The sequence below is a fragment of the Protopterus annectens genome, chromosome 8.part0 (genome assembly GCF_019279795.1).
Source record: "Protopterus annectens isolate FY-2018-M chromosome 8.part0, PAN1.0, whole genome shotgun sequence".
NCBI classification, from domain to species: domain Eukaryota; kingdom Metazoa; phylum Chordata; order Ceratodontiformes; family Protopteridae; genus Protopterus; species Protopterus annectens.
In genome coordinates this window covers 1,396,781,177-1,396,805,244 of record NC_056741.1, presented here as the reverse complement: position 1 = coordinate 1,396,805,244, position 24,068 = coordinate 1,396,781,177, and the positions used below count along the sequence as shown (strand labels likewise).

At 43.2% G+C, this 24,068-nt stretch overlaps 1 protein-coding gene across 1 annotated transcript in view; it reads left to right on the top strand.

Annotated features, from left to right (window-relative positions):
- The window catches only part of LOC122809460 (sterol 26-hydroxylase, mitochondrial-like), an 858,859-nt gene that overhangs the window by 152,147 nt on the left and 682,644 nt on the right, over positions 1-24,068 (top strand). Inside the window, exon 3 of the mRNA XM_044080983.1 lies at positions 6,466-6,656. Coding sequence (XP_043936918.1) covers positions 6,466-6,656 — 191 coding nt within the window. The remainder of the gene's footprint in view (positions 1-6,465; positions 6,657-24,068) is intronic.

Here is a 24,068-nt window from a genome sequence, read left to right as displayed (position 1 = left end):
CACAACTTTCTGTATAAAAGCCCTGTTGCTGATCCTGAAACTATTTCTCAGGGACCCAAAGGGGTTAAGGCCTCATCAGCAAAGAACCCAGTTCCCTCTACCAGAGATTCCAGAGCACTAGACAGATGGGGAAAGAAGGTATGTACCTCTGCAACGTTAGCAATGAGAACCTTAAATTGCCAGTTTCACATGCTAAAATATCAGCAATTTTTGATGTCTCAGTTGAAACAAAAAATGCTTCCAGATACAGAGCCATCTAATATTAAAGAAATGCAGGATTTATTGCATGCCACTGAATAAGTGGGAAAGCATACTTTGCAATGTGGTTTTGATTCTTTAGAGGCCTCATGCAGAGCAGCAGTTACAGGCTCTGTCATTAGAAGACATGCTTGGTTAAAAGAACATACGCTGCCAGATCATGTTAAAGCTAAATTACTGGATGCACCTTTACAGCAGGATGTTTTATTTGGAGTTAATGCAGAAGAGGTATTAAAGAAAATGGAGGAGAAGGCAAAATCTATGCAAATAGTGAAGGATTTCTTACAGGTTCAGCCTCCTCGATTTAGTAGAAATTGGCCAACAAAGAATTGGTCCTTTCCAGTTAATGACAGACCTCAAAGGGGCAGATACAGACGGCCAAGAGGTAGAGGTCAACCACAAGGTCCTTACAGGCCTCGACAATGGGGTGCATCAGGCCAGAAAGAAGGGGAAGACAGGCACCAACCATATAAAAAACAGCCCCAATGACTTCCCACTCCAGCTGACAAACAATTCACTCTTGGCAGCCCCTTTGGGAGGAAAACTGGCACTTTTCTATCACAATTGGCATATGATCACCCAAGACAAATGGGTTCTTAATATTATTTCAAAAGGTTACAGGTTCTACTTTCACACTCTGCCAAGATTAAAAGGAATGCCAAATCTGCCACTAAATCAATGGGCAGAGGCCCAAAAACAAATTATGGCACTCATGAACATGGAAGCTATTCAAAAGGTACCACCACAGGAACAAGGGCAAGGATTTTACTCAAGACTCTTTCTGGTTCCCAGAAAAGACAAAGCCTGGAGGCCCATTGTGGATCTCTCTTCACTTAACACTTACCTGGATGTTTCGAAATTCAAAATGTTGACATTACAGCAGCTTCTTCCCATGCTGGGCAAGCAAGCTTGGCTCGTGACTTTGGACCTCAAGGAGGCATACCTGCATGTCCCTATCAGACAAAACTGCAGAAGATACCTCAGGTTTATAGCTGGTCCAATGCACTATCAATTCTCTGCACTGCCCTTTGGATTATCTACTGCACCCAGGGTCTTCACAAAGTGCCTGGCACCAGTAATTGCATTTTGCAGACAGAAAGGAATTCAAATTTACCCGTACCTGGACGACTGCCTGATTGAAGCAGAGAACAAGGACATTCTTCTAAAGCACCTGGCGTTTGTAAAAAAGTTATTAAGTTGCCTGGGGTACACAGTAAATGAAAAGAAATCAAAACTAGTGCCCTCACAAGAAATAATATTCCTGGGTGCCAGCTTGAACACAACGGCCCAGATGGCTTTTCTCACGCCAGACAAGCAAGGACAACTGACACAATACTTTCAATTGATGGCAACAAAGACCCAACTCCCTGCAAGAAAAGTTCTGCAGGCCTTGGGCTTCATGGCATCTTGAACCACAAGTTCACACCTTTGGTTCCACTTCTGCCTGGCATCATTTTTTTCTTCATGGCATCTTGCATACTACTAATTCCATATGCCAGACTGCATATGAGGAAACTACAATGGTACCTAAAGAGTGTATGGTCTCAGCACTGTCAAAGTTTGGAAACAGTTATACCACTAATACCTTGCCTTCAACAGGAGTTTTGATGGTGGGCTCAAGCTTGTCACCTTAACAAGGGACAGCCTTTCGCTCAACCCACAGCCAGGCAAACACTGAGAACAGATGCATCGGATTACGCCTGGGGAGCACACATGGCAGGAAAATGTATTCAGGGCAAGTGGCCCACAGAACTAAGGCATCTTCACATCAATCAAAAAGAGATGCTAGCAGTACAAAATGCCCTTATAGCTTTCAAGGACCTGTTGCATCCAGGACAACTACTACTAAAGACAGACAACACCACAGTTATGTGGTACATAAACAAGCAAGGGGGCACTCACTCCTACCCCCTCTGCAGACAAGCCATGACCTTGTGGAACACAGCTATAAACTATCAAGTTCATCTACAAGCACAATTCCTGCCAGGAGAGAAAAACACACTGGTAGATGACTTCAGCAGAAATATCATGGATCCCCATGAATGGGAATTGAATCCTCAAATATTCAGAATGATAACAAAGAAATGGTGGAGCCCGGACATAGATCTGTTTGCCTCCCCAATGAACTGCCAGCTAAAGAAATTCTGCACAAGGAGCTACCATCCACAAGCATGCAAAGTGGATGCCCTCTCATTCAGCTGGACAAACCTACAAGTATATGCTTTTCCACCACTGCCTCTTATCCCAAAAGTACTCATAAAAGCCAGGCAAGAAGAGCCAAAAATGATCCTGATTGCACCAGACTGGCCACGCCAGCACTGGTACTCAATCTTAAAAAACTTAGCACAAGGACCACCCTGGATTTTGCCTCAAATACCACATCTGCTGTCTCAGCACAACAATCAGATACTTCACAGCCAGCTAAAGGCACTAAACCTAGCTGCATGGAAGATTCCCTAGTCACGCAAGCAACGCCTCTCTCCAAAGCAGTTATGGATGTCATTCTGGAGGCCAGAAGGCCTAGTACCAGGAAAGCCTACTCGGATAAATGGAAGAGATTCTGTGCCTGGAACCAGGCTCACAGCCTTGATCCTCTTGTGCCAAACATTCCTCAGATACTACAATATTTGACTGAGATGCTGGACAAAGGCCTCTCATTTTCATCCATCAAGATCCATGCCTCTGCCATCTCTGCACATTACAAAACGGATCCACCAATTTTCTCTAATCCTCTGCTAAAACAGTACCTCAGAGGGGCTAAAAACATAAGACCGCCCCATAGAGCACCTACTCCAACTTGGAACCTCAACTTTGTTTTGGAAAAATTAACTTTACCTCCTTTCAAACCAGCTAGCACAGCAGAATTAAAATACATTTCTTGGAATACTGCTCTGCTCCTGGCAATAACTTCTGCAAGAAAAGTTTCAGAATTACAGGCACTAATGGCAGTGGAACCTTTCCTCATTTTCCACCAGGACAGGGTGTCCTTAAGAACAAACCCTATGTTTATGCCTAAGGTGGTTTCAAGTGTGTCTCTAAACCAAACCATTCACTTGCCAACTTTTTATCCAAAACCACAGAATAAAGGGGAAAGACTACTGCATTCATTGGACATTCACAGGCAGTTACGCTTCTACTTGGACAAAACCAAAGCTTTCAGAAAATCTGAGCAATTATTGGCAGCATATGCTGCAGCAGCACAGGGAAAAGCTATTTCAAAACAGACAATTTCCAAATGGATAGGACATTGCATACATTTCTGCTATACACACCATGGAAAACCTGTGCCTAACAGCATTAGATCTCACTCCACCAGGGCAACAGCCACTTCAATGGCCTACCTCAGAGGAGTACCTACCAAGGATATTTTGGAAGCAGCAACATGGAGTTCTGTGCATACCTTCACCAAGCATTACCATCTGCCTCTATACTCTAAATCCAGATCTGGCTTCGCCTCTGCAGTGCTGCAGGGCCTTATAGCCACCCCTAATGCCTTATAGAACCAACCACCCTACCTCAGCTTTGGGATTCTACCCAAGTGTAATGACTGCAGCAGTGTCACACGATGAACATAGTACAGTTTTGTACCTACCATAAATGTAGATGTTCGAGTGTAGACACTGCTGCAGTCCAGGTTACCCTCCCTCCTTCCCCTCTTACTGACTAGTATGTACCTAGTCCCTCTACCTTTTACTACCTATGGGGAGTATTTGCTGGTAGCTGAAAGTATGTTGTTTGCATTTCTTATGTATGTTTTTTTTTAGCAATTTGAATTGCCTACCTATTTGGGGGCACCTGACATCTGGGGCAAGAAAAACTGAAGAAAATGGTGTCGGCTGCATCTTATATACCCCTGTCACATTGACGTCAGGGAGGAGACAACAGCAACCGACGCCGGACCAAGACTTTGGAACTCAGGCCAGCTGGGGAACCGCCTGATGGCAGGATAACCCAACTGTAATGACTGCAGCAGTGTCTACACTCGAACGTCTACATTTATGGTAGGTACAAAACTGTACTTTTTGTAGTATTTAGCCTTGCTTGATCTCAACCTATGTGTGAATTAGTTCTGTTGTCTATTTTATGAGTTTATGATGATCCATCAAGTGTAACATTTCATGGACAATTCTAAAAAGGAAATGCTGAAAAGTGCTTTTGGTGAATCACAAAATATGATGTAAATTCCCAACCCCCGACCTAAATATGCTAACTCCATAATCACTCAGCAGGGGGAAAATACAAAATGAATGACCACTAAAAGCAATTTTCTACTATATGTAATCACACTATTGTCCATCAGTGGAATTACAGTCAGTTACATAACTAACTCCCTTTTTATCTGAGCAAACAGCAAGTTGGGATTCTTTTCACACATACAAAGGTTATGCTGAAGGATAAATGGTTAAATGAACAACATATGAACCTTTGCAGGTCAAGCTATGAAGATTTCATCCTATCATTTCACTTGTAAGGCCAGAAATGGAGCATTGGATAACATTTAGCTTCTTTTTAATTAAAGTCACTCATTAAGGATAGCAGTATGTAGCATATGTGTACTTAAGGGGCTTTTGGTTTAAAGGAGACTTTTCTGTGTGTTTTATTCATTTGTTAACCACTTACATTTTTTAGGCATGAGTATTTTTTGGGTTTATAATATATCCAGCATTACTCAGAATGCAAGCAGAAACTGAGGGATTCAGGCACAGGACCACATGCTGAAAGCCTTTAGCAACATAGTCCTAACACTGTTATAACGCTGACTTATTCTGTTATCCGCAGCTGATGGAGCTCCACTCCTTAAAAGTAAATACAGGGGTGGGGTGGGCTTTATATGGAGAAAGGTCTTAAGTACAGATTGCTGTGAGAGAACATGGAATGAGCTTGATAACAGGAGACAGCAACATAAGAAGGGATTATAATTTTGGAAATGATGCTCATTTCAAGGTCCTAAACTAACAGTTCTGGTTCACTCATTGAATACTTATCCAGTGGAATATAATATCATGTTCCTTCAAGATGGAAACTGAAATTGGTAAATTCACATGTGTCTACACAACTCTGAGGGTAGCATGAAGTCCTTAGTAATGTGAATAGATTGACACTATAAATATTGCTTTTCCTCTTACACACTTTGATTGATTGTCTGATTGAGAGATTTTGTTTTGACTGACTGTAGTTCTAACATTATCCAAAACTGTCTGGTTGGAGAGATTATGAAAGCTGTCAATTAAATATAGTATGTTAAAACAATTGGCTGTTTATAGGCTTCATGTTGTAGCATTGGATTTAAGTGCTCCAGTCTCAATAATAGATCTATGTGACTCTGAGGAAATCACTTAAATGGACAATGTTTCTGGTTCATCCTTGAAATGGGCATGTGTGCCTTGAAGGCTTACCAGGTTAGCACGTAAATTACAAAAATGGTCATAAAAATTGGATGCAATCATAAATTTGTTAACAGAATAAACACATTAGACATCATTGCCTCTTTTCAATGTAAATGGCCCAAAGGGCAGTTAGCCTAGTACTAATCTATGAACCTATGAACTGTCTGGTTACGTGACTTGCTTGGAGTTGCACAGTAGGCAAATGAAGGCCAATCTGTTCAAACCCAGGACACACTTTTAATCTTCTCTGATAAACTTCCATACATTCATATTTAGTGATGCCCTGCAGAAGACAAGTTAATATCTTGAGAATCAGACTACCTCAAAATATCTGGACAGATCATATAGGTTATCCATTTCTTCTGACCGCTTCAACACTGTTATGAAATTAACTTTATGGCACAGTGTTTTGTATTTCTGCCTCACAGCTCAAAGGTCTATGATTCAATTCAATCTTGACCCAACAATTACTGCCTGTGTGAAGTTTACTAATTTCCACACTGTTTCCATGGGTTTTTGAGACCTGCAGTTCCCTTCAAAACATTTTCTGCCCTGGATCCTGGCTGCTGTTAAATGTTGATGCAGATAGCCTTTGCCCTTGTGGCTCAGACTGTGGCTTCAAAGGGTTGTTAAGATTTAGCCCCATGACCAGGTTAAAAATGAGTAAGTATATAGATAAAACTCACTCTGTAGCTTTTCTGTCCAGACATCTTTTATGAAACACACGTAGAATATCAGAAGCAATTGTTTAGGATTCTCATCTACAGATGATTTCACAAACCTCAGTCACACATTGTCATATCACTACTGTTCCGTGCAGATTGTTCACAAGAAGATTTATGGACCAATTTGGAAGTCTAGGTTTGGTCGGTATGAGAACATCAATGTTGCTGATGCGAGCTTGATGGAACAGGTCCTACGACATGAAGGAAGATTCCCCAGGAGGGTAGACAATATTGAGTGGAAAGAGTATCGTGCCCTGCGGAAGCTGGAATATGGACCATTCCTCCAGTGAGTAACATCCAGTGGTGTTGTACATTTTTAATCATGCTCAGCTTTTATCACGTTGAAAATATTTTATTATTCATATTTTCTTTTCTTTTCTTTTAATTTTACAATTCAGTACTGACAAGGAGGTTAAGTTAGCAATTCATTAATCATTTATATAAATAAACAAGCCCATTTCATGTGACTGTTAGTGCAGCACATAATTTGTTCCTTTACAAATGTGGTCCCAGTAACACTTTCTTTATTTTATAATGCTTATCACCATTGCAATCCACATGCCAAAGCAAGAATGCATTTTGGAGTGGATGGTAGGTGACACTCTGTGGAACCACTACTTTTATTTCTCGTTCACAGTTAATCAATCAGTCAGTCAATCAATACAAATTCTGCTAGTCCCCAGCTGCACACATCTGAGTAGCACAACTCACACTGGTGCTCAGAAAAGCTGTGTTAAAATTACATGTAACATCTAGATGAATCAGAATGCGATGTGCTGTTGAGCTGAATTCAGAAGCACTACTAAATACCACTATTCTATGCCACAAGGAATCACCAAGCACTGGTAACAACCTAGGAGAAAATAATTTGCAATATTATTGTAATTTCTGGCACTGTCCTATTACATTAGCAGAAATGCCCAAGTTAGTATGCTAGAAAGATGTTTTTAAGATTTTTTTTCTTTTGGGAATAGAGTTTAAGCACTATTACCCACCAAATGTTGTTGTGTTCTAAGAATTCTAAATAGCATGATATTTGTAAACATTTGTTGACATGTGGGAACTCAAGGTTGGCTATTCGATCAGCTGAGATGCTGATATTTAAATTAAAAGAGATACAGAAAAGGGGAACTGAAGGCTGGCAATTCAGTCACTTGAGATGGTGAACTTTATATTAAAATAGTTCCAGAAATGAAGGAAAAGACTGGAGAGTGGACAGTGAGTATCATTTTTTTTTGAGTTCATAAATTCATAGGTTTATACTGAGGTTACAACCAGAGTAGCCATCAAGAAGCTTAACCACATCACTCAGTACTGGTGGAAGATTAACAGTGTCCCCCATTCAGTAGATTTTCTCCCACATATTTATGGAAGTGTGCTATAGTTTACATACCCAGGACCACAGAGTCATAGTATCATAGGAGTTACAAGGCAGCTGAGCTTCAAGACCACTTCCGCCTTGCCAATACCCACTCTGAAGCCTTGCCTCTCATTTCAAGCAAGGCCAGGCCTATCATGCCAGTGGTGAATTTACGAACACCCTTCCAGTTGTGCTTTTTTAATGTAGACAATGTCTCACACTGCTTAACACAGAGAAGGAGTTTGTTCCAAAGAAGGGGTAGGCACTCCTTGACAAAACTAGTTCTCTTAGTTTTATTTATTCGCAGGAGTAAATTTAGATTTCTAGCCCTGGTGTTATCTGAACCACCATAGTTTTTTGAAGTATAAGAGCTTTTGGGCTGCTGGATCCCTTATAACCCTGTAAGTAAGACACAGGTCTCCCTTAAGGAGTCTTTAAGAAATGAAGGGATAACACCTCTAGTCTATTTTTGTAGCTCACATCTTTTAGGCCACTGATCTTTTTAGCTACACGCTTCTGGGGTCTTTCCATTTGCTTGATATTCTTAGTAAGCTACATCCTAAAAGTGGAATTATATTCAATGATGAGTCTAAACATAGCAGAGTACAAGAAAGTGCAACCTTCTTTTGAACTAGAAGAAATAATTTTTGCTATGAGCTGTGCAAGGTAAAAAGATTTCTTAACCACCCCTGCAACATGATCATCAAATGTGAGAGCTGTCCATCCTAAAGCCCAGGTTTCTCACAAACTTTTCATTTTGAAGTGTTATGTTATCTATGCTGTAGATGAGCACTAGGGGCTGCTTACCAAAAGCGTGTGTATGTTGGAGGAGGACTTGACCACAACTTGCAACTTACAGTCATCTGCAAATTTTGTTAGCCAGAGATCCTCATTTGATAAGTGGAGATCTGAGAAGTAGATGCCAGGCAGCAGAGGCTCCCAACATAGACCTATGTGAAAATCCATTGGTGACATCATGCTCTCAGAGGACACACCTCCTTCTTAGTCTTATTGTGTGGGTCCTATTTCTAAGTCAGGTGGCTATACCCCTAACTACATATAGGTCAAGTTGGACCTTGTTCAATGTACTTATTATATTTGCATGTGATATGATATCAAATGCCTAACTGCGGTGGTGGTGCTGTGGTAGCGTTGTTGCCTCACAGTAAGACGTTGTCCTGTTTGATTCTCAACTAGAGCGTATTCTGTGTGGAGACATGCGTGAATGGGCGTACCTTCATTGAAGGTTGTGTGTCAGGGCCGGCAACTCGGCACGTAAAAATCTACTGCCAATCATTAGTGGACCAGAGTTCCGCTGTGGTGACCCCTAACCGGGAAAAGCCAAAAGACACAACACAACATGATATTAAATGCCTTGGCTAAATCAAGCCATTTTGTGTGGAAAGCTTGTTCAGAGTCCATGGCTAGAATAAGTCTCTCAAGGAAGTTTACCAGATTCATTAGGTGGGATCTACTTTTGGTAAAGCCAAACTGTTGTGGATCAAGTCTGATAAGACTTTTGATATCACAGTTAATTAGGTCGGGTCTATGTTCACACATCAAAGAAAAACTTCATAGAACAACTATTCCTTGAACAAATCTGCGAATATTGCTTTCATGGAAGAGTGAAATTGTCATTAAAAAGTCATTGAAAGGTAATAGTTGGCCAACAACAAGGAAGTAACCCACAAAGGTCAGGGGCTACCCCCCCCCCAGTTATGTATACCAACTCCGAGATCGCACTATGGTAGGGAAAAGAACAAATTTCTAAAGGTTTTGTTTAGTTTACCTTATACAGTGTAGTACTTCCTTGTTGTTGTCCCACTATTACTTTTCAATGATTTTTTTTTACGATGATTTCACTCTTTGATGAAAGCGATGTTCGCGGATTCCTGTTCAAGGGACAGCCGTTCAATGAAGTTTTTGTTTGATGTGTGAACATAGACCCAATTAAGTCATTTATAATATGTTCCATGAATTTGCTGCATATAAGACTCATTAGTCTGATGGGTCTGTAATTCCAGGGGTCTGTGGTAGAGTCACCCTTGTGTAGTGGCATCACATCAGCTGTTTGACACTCCTGTGGGACAGAACCAGTCGCTTGGCTCGGGTTGAAGAGGTTGTGGGTCTGTCAATGATTGCTTAGTGCTATTAGCACTATTAGCAAATGTTCCACTCACCAGGCTGAACAAGGAGAAGGTTACCGTCAGCTGCCTGTCGGGTGCTCGGATCCGCCATATAACACAGGCACTTAGGTCACTCCAGAACAAGTACAAGTATGATGCTGTCATTGTACATGTTGGTGTGAATGATCTAAGACGTACCTCCCTGGACTACATGAAAAGAGACATTGATGAGCTCTCTGATCATGTAGCTCAAGCTGGTATGACCCTGACCTTGAGTAGCATACTACCTTCACCTAGAATGATACCACAATACAAAGACAAAATGATCAATTTCAACAATTGGCTAAGCTTCTGGTGTCATTCTAAGGGGATCCAGTGTCTGTCTGCCTGGGATGACATGATAGACAAGCCTCGCTGTTTTGCCAGAGATGGGTTGCACCTGTCACCCCTAGGTTTTCCAATACTGGCCAAGGCTCTTGCCGTCCCCATAATGCCTTTTTTAGGCAAGGCTCAAAGGACAAACCAACCACCGTAACCAGCACAGGTAACCAAAAACTAAGGGTAATGCTACTCAATGCCAGAAGTCTCAACCTCAAAATGCACACACTCGAGGCTCTCCTCAGCATGGAGAAAATAGATGTTTGTGCAGTGACAGAAACCTGGTTCAGGGCTCAAGAGAGTACCCCAGCACTGCCAAGTTACAATTCATATCATACCTTCCGGCCTCAGGTACTGGATCGCAGTACAAAGGGCAGAGGTGTATCCATATTCATCAAGGATACCCATATCTCCAGGTTAGTAGCGCAGCATGATGCCCCAGAGATCATCCATGTGCAACTATCAGCAGGCAAAACCACATTTCAAGTCATAGCTGGTTATAGATCACCCACCATGTCCCAAGATGCTCACTCTGCATTCCTTGAGACATTGGAAAATATAAAGGTCCTACCCATCACCATAATCTTGGGTGATTTCAACTACCCTGGTATAGACTGGGCGAATGACCAATGTTCCAACTCCTATGCTCAGCGATTCACAGAATTTATAAATTCAAATGCCTTTGAACAACTAGTATGTTCCCCCACTAGAGGGGACAACATATTGGATTTAATCATCACAAATATGGGCGCCCATTGTACCACACCCATTATCACTCTCTCCTTGGTTAGATCCGACCACAAACTGATAACCCTGGACATCCTCACCCCTCCACCTCCCCCAGTCAAAGAAACCATAGTCAAAAACCTTTCCAAAGCAAACTTCAAACTACTTGCATCCGAAGTGGGAAGCTTCACTATTCCCTTGCAGAAGGATAATGATATCCAGGATGTGGAATCCTACACCAAGGCACTCTATATGCATCTTCAGGATTGCATGGACCATACTATCCCAAGTAAAACCAAAACTCCTTCCTCAAGCAAGAAGAAACCAGTCTGGTGGACCCCGGCCATAAGCAAACTTTACAATAAAAGGAGGTGACTTATACAAAAAAAGGCCAAATCTTAAGTAGAAAAATCATCCCTGATCAGCATTAGTAAGAAATTGAGGGCACTCATCAAGTCAACTAAAGCTAATTTTGAAAATAAAGTTGCCAAGGATGCCAAGGATAACCATAAGGCCTTCTATGGCTACGTCAAAAACCTAAATGGTTTGGTTCAGGTCTGTTCTGAGCTAGTACAAAATGGAACAAAATACACTGACCCTTCTGACATTGCCAACATCTTGGCTGACAGGTTCAGTGCAAATTCTCCCCCCTCACCACCTACAGGGCCTATTACCATTCCAGGGGATTGTGTAAGTCCAATTATTACTGATACGTTGGTTAACAAGGCTCTATCTAAAGCTAAAAATACTGCCTCCATGGGACCAGATGGTGTCCCAGGCTGTGTCATACACGAGCTCCGAAAGGAATTAACCCCGCATCTTAATACCCTGTTCAGTCTCAGCCTTTTCACAGGATATATGCCCATAGAATGGCGCACAGCAACGGTGGTCCCGCTACACAAGGGTGGGGCCACAACTGACCCTAGGAACTACCGACCAATAAGCTTGACCAGTCTGATCTGTAAGGCTATGGAACGAATCATTATGGAACTCATAAATGGAGAGACTGGGAACCTCCAGTCGCTGGACCCCACACAGTTCGGCTTCGTCAAGGGCAGATCATGCCTCCTGAACCTGGTGGATTTCTTTGAGACAGTTACGCAGGCTATAGATAAGGGAAAGGAGGTACACACGGCTTACCTTGACCTTGCTAAAGCATTTGACACCATTCCCCATTCAGGTATTATTGATAAGCTCACCAGCCAGGGCATAAACCCTTACGTCACAAGATGGATCGCAAACTGTCTCTCAGACAGATCCCATAAAATAAGAGTAGTGGGATCTATGTCGAATCCAGACCAGTAACAAGTGGTGTGCCTCAGGGCACTGTCCTGGGGCCCCTCCTGTTTGGCATATACTTCTCAGAAGTACAGGCAAGCACGGAAGGGCTGTGGCTGACTAAATTTGCAGACGACTGCAAACTGGGTGCTATAATAGAGTCTCTGGCCGACATGGAGATCCTCCAGAAGGGCCTAAATGAGACTGATGTATGGTGTCAAAGCCATGGTCTCAAGCTAAATGCAAAAAAATGCGTAGTAATTACCTTTGGAAAAAACAGAGTACCCGCAAACTACAACATAGGAGGTAATCCCCTGAAATCTGAAGAAGAAATAAGGGATCTAGGGACCCAAGTAGACAGTCAGCTTTCCTTTGATAACCATGTTGACAAAGTGGTTAGAAAATCCTTCTATGTGACCCATCTGATCACGAAAGGGTTCGCATCAAGATCTACGGATGCAATGGTGCCCCTCTACTCTTCCCTCATCAGACCCATTATTGAGTATAATGCACTAATTGGAATGTAATGTACCTGGCTAGACATCTCCAGCAGCTGGAGAGACCACAGAGGTACCTAACCAAGAGGATTACTGGCCTCAAACAGTTGCCCTATGCAGCACGATTGAAAAAGCGAAGACTGTTCTCTGTTGCATACCGCTTTCTCAGAGGCGATCTCTGTCTAACGTACAGAGCCATGTCCAACTCAGAATTGTTGAGCATGCTCCATCTTAGCAAAACCAAATCTACTCAAGCTACACGCTCTAGGGATATAAACCTCAACACAACAATGAATAGAACATGCTGGAAGGATATATTCCCTTTGCAGAGACTTCCCTTACTATGGAACAGGGTCCCAATCTACATAGGACAGAGCCCCTCACTATCACTCTTCAAGAGGAACCTTGATGAGCGGATGGGTAACAGAAAGTTCACACCAGGTATCACACCAACAGCACTACTAGATAGGGGCCAAGGGTACTAGCTGCTAGGACAAGGGTCTAGGGAACTACTAAAGGGGCGGTGAATACCGCACAACATGGCTGGGCTAATATATGCCTTTGGGCAGATAACCCAGTACCAACCTATGAACCTATGAACCTATTAATTTACTGATCAGTCATTTGGCAAATGAGTGGTCAGTGAAAGCATTTTGTGTTTCTTTAGGAAGTGACACTTTGTGCTACCAATACTCAGCCAAGTTATGTCAAATAATCAAATAACGAAAAATAGTGTTTAGTCAACCATGAAAAATTGCATGCACCAAATAAACACTAAACGGAATGGATTCCACCAGAGAAAAGCACACAATAACTTAAAAATGTTCTTCTTTAATAACAAAACAAAGATTAAGTGATTTCATTCAACAGGGTGGACTTCATCAGTTCAACAATTCAGCAATTATTGAGGCTGGATCTATTTATGTGGTTATTTTTTAAGTTGTATGATTCATGTATCTGATTTTTTAACAATTTACATTTAATAATATTTATATGAAGTTTATAATATTTAGTAATGTGTACATGGAATTTCATAATGCACATATTAATGTTATTTATTGTTTTATGAGTTAATTGTTTTAGGGAACTTTAACATTTGTATTTGAGCACTTTAGCTTTAAATATTAATGTGATTTTTAGCAATTAGCAATTTTGGCGCCTAAAAGATAGTCCCGGGATTCATGAAGCTTGTGCCAGGTGCAGGCGTAACGTAGGCGGTATAACGCCAGACATGGCCGCCGAGCGATTCAGGTAAGATCCAATTCCAAGTGCACTACCGGTGTACACCAGATCTGCGCAGCCCTCGGCTGAGGTATGCTAATCACCCCATGCACAATGCTGCACCATGCAAATGAAGGTACATAGCAATTCATGAAGTGGTGCAGGCGTAGCGTAATCCCACAGAAATGTAAACCAAAAAACACGGTTTACATTTTTCCAAACAGAACATCGGAGCTATGAAAGTGGACCAGACTCATGTATTACAAAGTTAACATATGCCAATGGCTAAATATACAGCCAATGGCATACGAAAAGATGCACAACACCTAAAAAACAACATTTAATGTCATGTCCACAGTAACGCAAAGTACAACCACAGGGCATGTGCAAATGGGAACACAAAGAAAATATATACAAATGTCATAAAATCGCAATGTAATACAAATCATGATTTCACCATAATACTCAATGGTATGCATGGTACACCACAACCAAGCTGCAAGGGTTGCTAAGGGTCTGTGACAGTGTTCGGCTCGGTAACTAGGAATTAGTAGTCAATGCCATGCAAATGAGGCAGGTAATAGTGAATCGCAAATGTCCCGCCGGACTAAGGATGTACCATACGGTGCAGCGCTACAACACTGAGGAGTGGCTTAGAGGTATACATGACATCAGCAGTGGGGTGTGCCACCGTAGATGTAAGGACATTGGAGCAATGCAAATCTGGCCTGGCCGTTGCTAAGCAAAGCTGCAGGACAGGGGTGGGGAGGTAGGTATAGCATCGTTTAGCTGAGAGCACATATGGTGCCCGAAAGCGCATGTGTACGGGGAGGAAAAGGTGCCCGAAACCTGGTAAGTGGACACACGCGCCGTGGACCATAGCTCAAATAGGAAGGTCAGGGGAAGAAAATAAGGAAATTCCGCAGTAGGGTAATTGGAGTAAAACTGAGCAATTAACACGTATTAACTCACAGTGGGCAATCGACGGCAGCTGACGAGTCTGCTCGCAGAAACCTGCAAAACAGGATAGGGGAGGTGTCGGATTGCAAAGAAAAGAGAACTGTCATAGCAGAGCAAAGCAAACCTGCAGTAGACCGGCCATAGAACACATTACGCAAGATAAGCCAGGTGTAGGAAAGTACAAATGAAAGCAGGCTGCTGGATGCATGCCAGAAAATGGGAGGTGAAATGTGAAGAAATGTAAAGGGAAGGGCAAGAGGTAATCCATGGGAGCCAAATGTAATTCAACACCAAAGGCACCACAATAGTAGTTCCTGTCGTAAAACACATAAGATACCCTGTAGCTGTGATCATACATACACACCCTATGACATCATCGGTGTTCACAGCACAATAGTATAAAGCGTGAAAGCACCCCACACACACCTGTGTATTCTCAAACACTGCACCATAGGTGTAAACATACAGGGAACGTTTACAATGTACATGTTGGGAGCTGCCATAACTGTGATTCATCACCATGTGTTAGAGACTGGTGGTGTTGTGGAGGATGATGCTGACAACCACCACAGGCCCTGGAGGAGGAGAAGAGTGTTCAGACCAAGGGTAACCTACCAGGGTCTACATGATCTGGAGATAGTAGAGGGTTACAGGGTGGACAGGGACATCTTACAGCAAATAGTTGAGCTGTGCCAGCCACGCCTGAGATCCAGAAACAACAGAGGGGATCCCATCCCAGTGGACACGAAGGTATGTGTAAGCTTGAGAATACTAGCCACAGGAACCTTTCAAAGGCCAACTGGAGATATAATGGGGATCTCACAGGCATCAGCATCCAGGGTACAACACCAGTTCCTGGATGTCATGTTACCACATGCCAATGAGCATATATACTTCCCCCGAACTCAGGAGGAGTTGGCCAGCAATATGCACCTCTTCCACCATGTGGCACACTACCTGGGGGTACTGGGTGCGATAGACTGCACGCACATACATATCAAGTCACCACCCGGTGAGCATGGTAGGCGCTACATAAACCGCAAGGGATACCACTCCATCAACTGCTAGGTCATGTGCAATGTCCAGGGCATTATCATAGATGTGTGTGCTGGCAGCCCTCGAAGCTACCATGACTCCCACATCTGGCATGCCTCACAGCTGTATCAGGTATTTGTCAGGGGGGACATCCCACATGGCCACCTTGTGGGGGATGCTGGCTATGCACTGGAGCCGTGGATGATGACTCCCATCAGAAATGCACACACACCCATGCAAGAACGCCATAATGAGGCACACGCACAAACCAGAATCATCATAGAGCGTGTATTCGGGATGCTGAAATCACGGTTCCATTGCTTGGACATATCTGGTGGAGCCTTGCAGTACTCTCCAGGCACGTGTGCCCACATCCTCATAGTATGTGCCATGCTACATAATATGATCCTGAGGAAACAACTGCAGCAGGGACAAAATGGTGAAGGCCCTCACAGCCCACCCAATTGCCAAGGCCATCACAGGCACAGAGGGATTCAGACCACAAACACCCTGTGCCAGCCCCAGTAAGCAGATGGAGGTATGCCCAATATGCCTATGCCTTGGCAAAGAGGGAACGTATAGCACATACTCTGACAGTGTAGGCCCCTACGGACTGACACACCTCTCCACCTGCACACACAATAAAATGGATGGCACACACACACGACCACCTGTAAATTGTAATGTATAGGTGGCCTACTGTGTGAATCCTACATAGGCAGCCCTCAACCATTGTACACACAACAGCTATTGGAACAAGGAATGTCAACACCTGAACAGTACACGCACCTATCAGCATATGTTGGTACTGTGTGTATAGGTTCCTAGGTACATCGGTAGGTACACGCCCGATTGTCAGAGGCCATTCATCAATCAAGGCAAACAGTGTATACTGTTGCCACCACATCGAGTAACCAACTGTCGCTTAGTGGAGCAGAGCCAATTGCGGGATCCATGTGTATAATCACTGTACCCCACACACTCTGCATGGATTCCCTGGTGCGTTAATGAGGGGCTCCATATAATGTAATCATGGATGTAGTGGCAAAGCATGGGGTGTACCCATGACAGGTATCTGTCACCCCAGCATGCTCCACCTACGGTTGTGTGAAGGTGTAGCACATTATAGTGTGTGGCTCACTGTGACATACATACCCAATGCTGGAGCACATCCATTAAACATCACTTGGACATACCATTAATAGGTCTCATCCATATGTAAACTAACTGAGTTACCCATTTGATCAAAGTATGGAGTAACAGCTGTAGTACAGTCCATATACAAAACACCATAACACTTGTACAAATCCCAAATGCCCAAGTGGTAAATGCAGTGACTGTCGTGCATGTTCCCGGTCCCACGTCCTGCAAGGAATGTAACGTAATCCCGAAGGCACGAATAATGCATGTTGGATGCAGGTCATCAGATCTTGTTTAGCACATGTTAGCGGGAATATGCGTTGCCCAGTGCTGGCAAGCATCGTTTAAATATGACTATACGGATATGCGCGAAACAGGGCTAAGCTTCTCTGAATATCGCGCAGATCACAGTCAGTGATGTCCAGAACAGGTGAAACCAGCATTATTCACCCCTGTACTAATAGTACCTGCTCTGAAGGGTAAAATGACCACTGCCAGGAGTAGAACATGCAATCATGTACCCAATCACCTAACACTAAGCTACCCAAGATGTACCAGCGGCAGGTGTGTAATGTGACAGGTTCAAACACAAACGTGCGGAGTCCAGGTAACAGTAGACACCGACATGTACACAATGAAAGGTGTATTCTGCCTGTCACTCTCTCTGTCATATATATATATATATATATATATATATATATATATATATATATATATATATATATATATATATATATATATATATATATATATATACACATTTACATAATAGAGATAGAAAGGGTGATAGAGAGATATATGTTGATATATACGGATTCACCTATATCTGCAAATATGTAGATAGGTCAACGACATGTACACAACCATGGAGTTACAAATAAATAGGATACTGCCAACTATGGAATGTGTCACATACCAACACGCATAATCACGAGGCTGAAAGACTGAAAGAACACAGTACTGGAACACTAGAACATCATGTAATATTATCACGATATAAAGGGACATTTAGTTATCGCTGCCAGTGTTGCAGTCCACGTAGGTACTGTGTTCAACTGTGTTTGTGATTGCCATAGTCTGTGTATGTGTGTGTTGAGGGTGGCATGTGCATTTCCGTGGGACTGTAATGTGTGTGTGTGTGTTTGCATCGTGTGTCTGTTAGTGCTAACTCGGAGGTAGATCATTACGGTAGGAGTGGTTATAGCTGGCCATAGGCATACGGTTACCACCTGTCCCACTTTAAGAGGGACAGCCCCTCCCTGGGAAGTCATGTCCTGACAAAAAAATATTAAAAAGGGCAAATGTCCAAGATTGTAGGACATAATTATGTCCCATATATTATGTAATAGTTGCATTAAATAGTTATGCCTGTATCTAAAAAACGTAAATGTTACATGAAACATGATAAGTAGCTAAAGTGCTAAAAAAATAAGTATGTATTCAGGATAAAAGTATGTGCTATCCTGTGTACTGACTGTGGGTATGTGTCGGCCTGTAAACACCGATGTGTATCCTGCAAATGTCCCACTATGGCCATTTGAAAAGGTGGCAACCCATGCCAAAGAGGTTCAGTCACCAACACAACTGCAATGAGTGCAAATATCTGTGACAGAAATACACCGGACAGCTGTCATTTAGTAACATTCCTTTACATATCGCTGTATTTCCGGAGGTATGGAAGTATCAACCTCACCTGCATACTATTTAGAAACCATTTACCAACGGCCCAATGTATAAGCCCATAACAACCATAGTTTCAGTCTACTAACTGATAGGTCTTCAATTAGGGAAGGAGCCCACACACATATATGGAATAAGTAGGAATGCAGTCCCCACAAACCTGTATATGCTATGTACACCCACCTACATCTCCCACACATGAAACAATAGCAATACAGACTGTAATAACATCACAAACATCCACTCACTCAATTACATCTGCAGAAGCGTTAACATACCTTGTGAGAGACACATTTGTAAAGGCGCCATGTGAAATCATAGCTGTTGTATAATGGAACAGACAGCGATGTTCAGGTTTTGTTTGCAATAGTCCCTTATCAGGTGGTTGAGATGACAGGTACACTCACATGTAGAACCACATACTCTAGCCATCACACACAATCCACGGGGGACATGAATCCAAAATATCCATGTCTCTACAAATAGCAGTTGCAATTCTACACAACAAAATGCATAGAGGCCATCTCCCCGAAGGTAGGGTAAAAGGGCAACGCCCAAGTGGAGAATTCAATTATACCCCACTGTTGCCACGTAATTGGTGAATGGAGTAGCTGCACAGCTGATGTGCATGTAATAATTTACTCAGGAACACCAATTGGCGGCAGGAAACCACATGTTACAGGTATCGACGTATATAAGGATGACTTGCCAGACACTCAAACCATATGCTCATACCATAGAACTGTTTAAACAGTAAAGGTGTAAGAGAGATATTTACGAAAGTTTGGAACGCTAACAAGGTATGTAGAACACTCAGTATGTTAACAAATTCCAACACATGTGAGAGATGCAACCATATAGCCAAACTGGAGGCTAAGCTCTCTCAACTCAGTGCTGGCATAACCAGTCAGGAGGAGAAGGAAACCACACTCACTACAATTCCAGTCTCACATAGACCTACCACGACAGCAAACCAAACACATAATCACACAAAAACATACTTGGAGGCTCTAAATAAAGATCTGCCTAAGCAGCAGAGACCTCCAAAGCAGACACCCAAGCAACTGCTACCCCAAAACAAAACACGTGCAACACATATCTCACAAAGCCAGTGTGCTGAACAGTCACAGCCCTTAAGACTAAACAACACACCTGATACACTTGTAATAGGTGACTATTGTCAGGCACACTGACGTCCCGCTCACCAGGCTGAACAAGGAGAGTCACAGTGAGCAGCCTGTCGGGCGCTAGGATCCACATAACACAAGCACTGAGGTCACTCCAAGGCAAGTACAAATATGACTCAGTCACTGTCCATGCTGGTGGGAATGACCTGAGACGTACCTCCCTGGACTACATGAAAGAGACATAAAGGAGCTCTCTGAGCATGTAGCCCAGGGTATGACCCTGACCTTGAGTAGCATCTTACCCTCACCAAGAATGATGCCACAATATGAAGACAAGATGATCAATTTCAACAATTGGCTTAAGTACTGGTGTCATTCAAAGGTTCAACGCCTGCCAGCTTGGGATGATATGCTCGACAAGCCACGATGCTTCTAGGGACGGCTTGCACCTGTCACCCTGGGCTTTGAATATTGGCAAAGACTCTTGCTACCCCATAGTGCCTTTTAGGCAAGGCTCAAAAGACAAACCCACCTCCATAGGTATCACAAGGGATAAGAAACTAAGAGTAATGCTACTCAACGCCAGAAGTCTAAACCTCAAGATGCATGCACAAACTCTCCTTAGCATGGAGAACATCGATATCTGTGCAGTAACAGAAACCTGGTTCAGGGCTCCCGAGCACCCCAGCACTACCAGGTTATACCTCATACCATGCTTTTCAGCCCCAAAACTTGGACCGAACCACAAAAGGAGGGAGTATCGATATTCATCAAAGATACCCACACCTCCAGGTTGGTGGCAAAGCAAAGCATCAGAGACTATCCATGTGCAACTAACAGTGGGTGAAACTGCCTTCCAGTTTATAGCCTGCTACAGACCACCCTCCCAAACCCAGGAACCCCACTCGGCCTTTCTGAGAACACTGGAAAATATGAAGGTCTCTCCAAACACCATTATATTGGGCGACTTCAACTACCCAAACATAGACTGGGAGCATTACTCTAGCTCCAACACCCTAGCCCAAAGGTTCCTAGAATTTATAAACTCAAATGCTATGGAACAACTTGTTACCACTCCCACAAGAGGGAAAACATACTGGACCTGATCATCACCAACATGGGGACTCTATGCTCCAGACCAGAAGTGTATCCCTCACTGGTAAGATCAGACCATAAACTAATCTCACTGGATATTCACATCCCGACCCCACGCCCTGCCCAGAAAACCACAGTGAAAAACTTCTCTAAAGCAAATTTCACACTCCTCAAAACCGAGGTGGAATCCTTCAAAGCCCCGGCCTGTGGAAAATACGCCCAGACCGCAGAATCCTTTATACGCATTCTATGAACACCTTCAGGAATGCATGGATCATGATCCCAAATAAAACCAAGACCTAATCCTCCAAAGGCAGACGTCCTGTCTGGTGGACCCCAGCCATAAACAAACTTTACAATAGAAGGAGGAAGCTACTAAATGATAGAGCAAAATCCCAAAAAGGGAAGGCATCACTGATCAGTATTAGCAAAGAACTATGGGCACTCATAAAATTGTCTAAGGCCAGCTTCGAGAGAAACATTGCACAGGACACTAAGGATAATCACAAGGCTTTCTTTAGTTATGTTAGGAACCTGGGTGGTAATTCCCAAATATGCTCAGAATTAGTCCAAAATGACAAAAATACACTGAACCCACAGACATTGCCAACATCCTAGCTGACAGGTTCAGCGCAAACTTCTCCCCACCCCACCAAAAGGGCAAATATCTATCCCAGAGTGCTGCCCCTGACATCTCAGATGCTCAGGTAAGAGCCGCCCTCTCCAAAGCAAAACCACAGCATCAATGGGACCAGACTGTCCCGGCTGCCTACATGAACTCCAAGAAGAGCTAAACCCAAACATAAAACTATGGTTCAGTCTCAGCCTTACTACAGGATATGTGCCCAAAGAGTGGCGTACAGCAACAGTGGTCCCTCTCCATAAAGGTGGTGCCTCAATGGATCCTGGAAACTATCGCCCCATAAGCCTGATTAGCTTGGTCTGCAAAGCTGTGGAAAGGATCATCATGGACCTCATAAATAAAGATATTGGGGACCTACAGACACTGGATCCTACCCAGTTTGGCTTTGTTAAGGGCAGATCCTGCCTCTTAAACCTGGTTGATTTCTTTGAAACAGTCACCAAGGCCATTGACGAGGGAAGGTGGTCCACACAGCCTACCTGGACCTCGCAAAGCCTTCGATACAATACCCACTCGGGCATTATAGATAAGCTCACCAGCTTAAATATAAACCCTATGTCACTAGATGGATTGCAAACTGGCTCAAGGACAGAACCCACATGGTTAGAATTGCTGGAGCCATGTCAGACTCCAAACCAGTTACAAGTGGTGTCCCACAAGGCTCAGTCCTGGGACCTCTCTTGTTCGGTATATATTTCGGAGGTACAGGCCAACACGGAAGGACTGTGGCTGACCAAGTTCAGATGACTGCAAACTGGGTGCCATAATCGACTCTCCAGCCGACACAAGCATCCTCCAAAAGGGCCTCATAGAAACAGACAACTGGTGCCAGAGCCATGGCCTCAAGCTAAATGTCAAAAGTGTATAGTCATCCCTTTGGCAAAACAAAGTGCCCACAAATTACCACATAGGTGGTAATCCATTAAGTACAGAAGAAGTAATTAGGGACCTGGGGACCCAAGTTGATAGCAATCTCTCATTTGACAACCACGTGGCCAAAGTGGTTAGAAAAACATTTTATATAGCCCACCTAATCATGAAGGGATTCACATCTAGATCAGAGGAGGGCATCGTTCCTCTTACTCATCCCTCATCAGGCCCATAATTGAGTACAATGCCTTTGGGATGTACCTTACCAGACACCTGCAGCAACTGGAAAGACCCCAAAGTACCTCACCAAGAGGATCAAAGGGCTCAAACAGATGCCATATGCTGCCGGTTAAAGAAACTCCAGCTCTACTCAGTGGCATACCGCCTGTTCAGAGGCGATTTGTGCCTGGCGATAAAGCCATGTCCAACCGGAATTAATGGACATGCTGCACCTCAGAAAATCCAAATCCCATCGAGCCACGCTGGCGAGAGACTTGAACCTCAGCACTGAAATAAATAGGACATGCTGGAGGACAGATTCATAACCCAGAGGCTCCCTTCACTCTGGAATAAAATCCCAGTCCAGGTTAGGCAGAGTCCCTCATTGACTCTCTTCAAGAGGAATCTTGATGAGTGGATGGGAGATCGTAGGTTTACCCCGCGTATCACTTCTGTGTCACTGTTAGATAGAGGCACAGTATACTAACCTCGAAAAAGGGTATAGCAAAATAAATTTAAAATGGGTGGCGAAAGCCAAACACATTCTGGCTAGGCTTATAAATGCCCTAGGGCAGATAGCCTAGTATGAACCTATGAACCTATGAACCTATGTATAGCCTGTTTTGTATTAATTAAAAGTGTCTGCAATGCATAACGTGGGAAAAGGTATTATGTAGTGATGTCTTGCTGAGCATAGTAGTGCTTGTAGAAATTGTGTGTCCTGCTGTGGGCCACAAGGTAAACATCACAGACACCACAAGGGATGCTACATGAGGGCTTTAAACAGAACAATTCCACACCACCCGCCGTCAGTGGTAGGGTATGTCCAACAAGTAAATGCCATAGCAGGGGATGGTATATGTTGATATACTGTCACAGTAGGCATGTGTATGGGCATATAACGACAATAACATGCCTAAGGTGGTCCTGCTGTGTAAGTATGCTTTGCATTATGGGATAATATGTAAAATATGTGTAATGTACAGTATTGTAGGTAGATATGTCAGATATTCTACACAGCATAACAGTCATATCATGCAAACAAAAGGTATCGTCTATTGGCATGTACAATACACAATAACAGGATACATATGGCTTGTAGTCATGGGACACTGTAACAGCATGATAGCTAATCGAAATGGAAGAGCTATTCAATTAACCATGCACAAAGGACATGTAATAGCTTCACAGGTTCATAGTGAGGTACTATGCTGTCTGGCAAGTCTATGTGTAAGCCCAACTACAGTGTTTCCACTGGCGGCAACTCTCTAGGGTAGTGTCCTGTCTGTGAACAGCAGAGCCATGTGTTACCTGCACCTCTGCACAGTACAGCCACTGCAGTG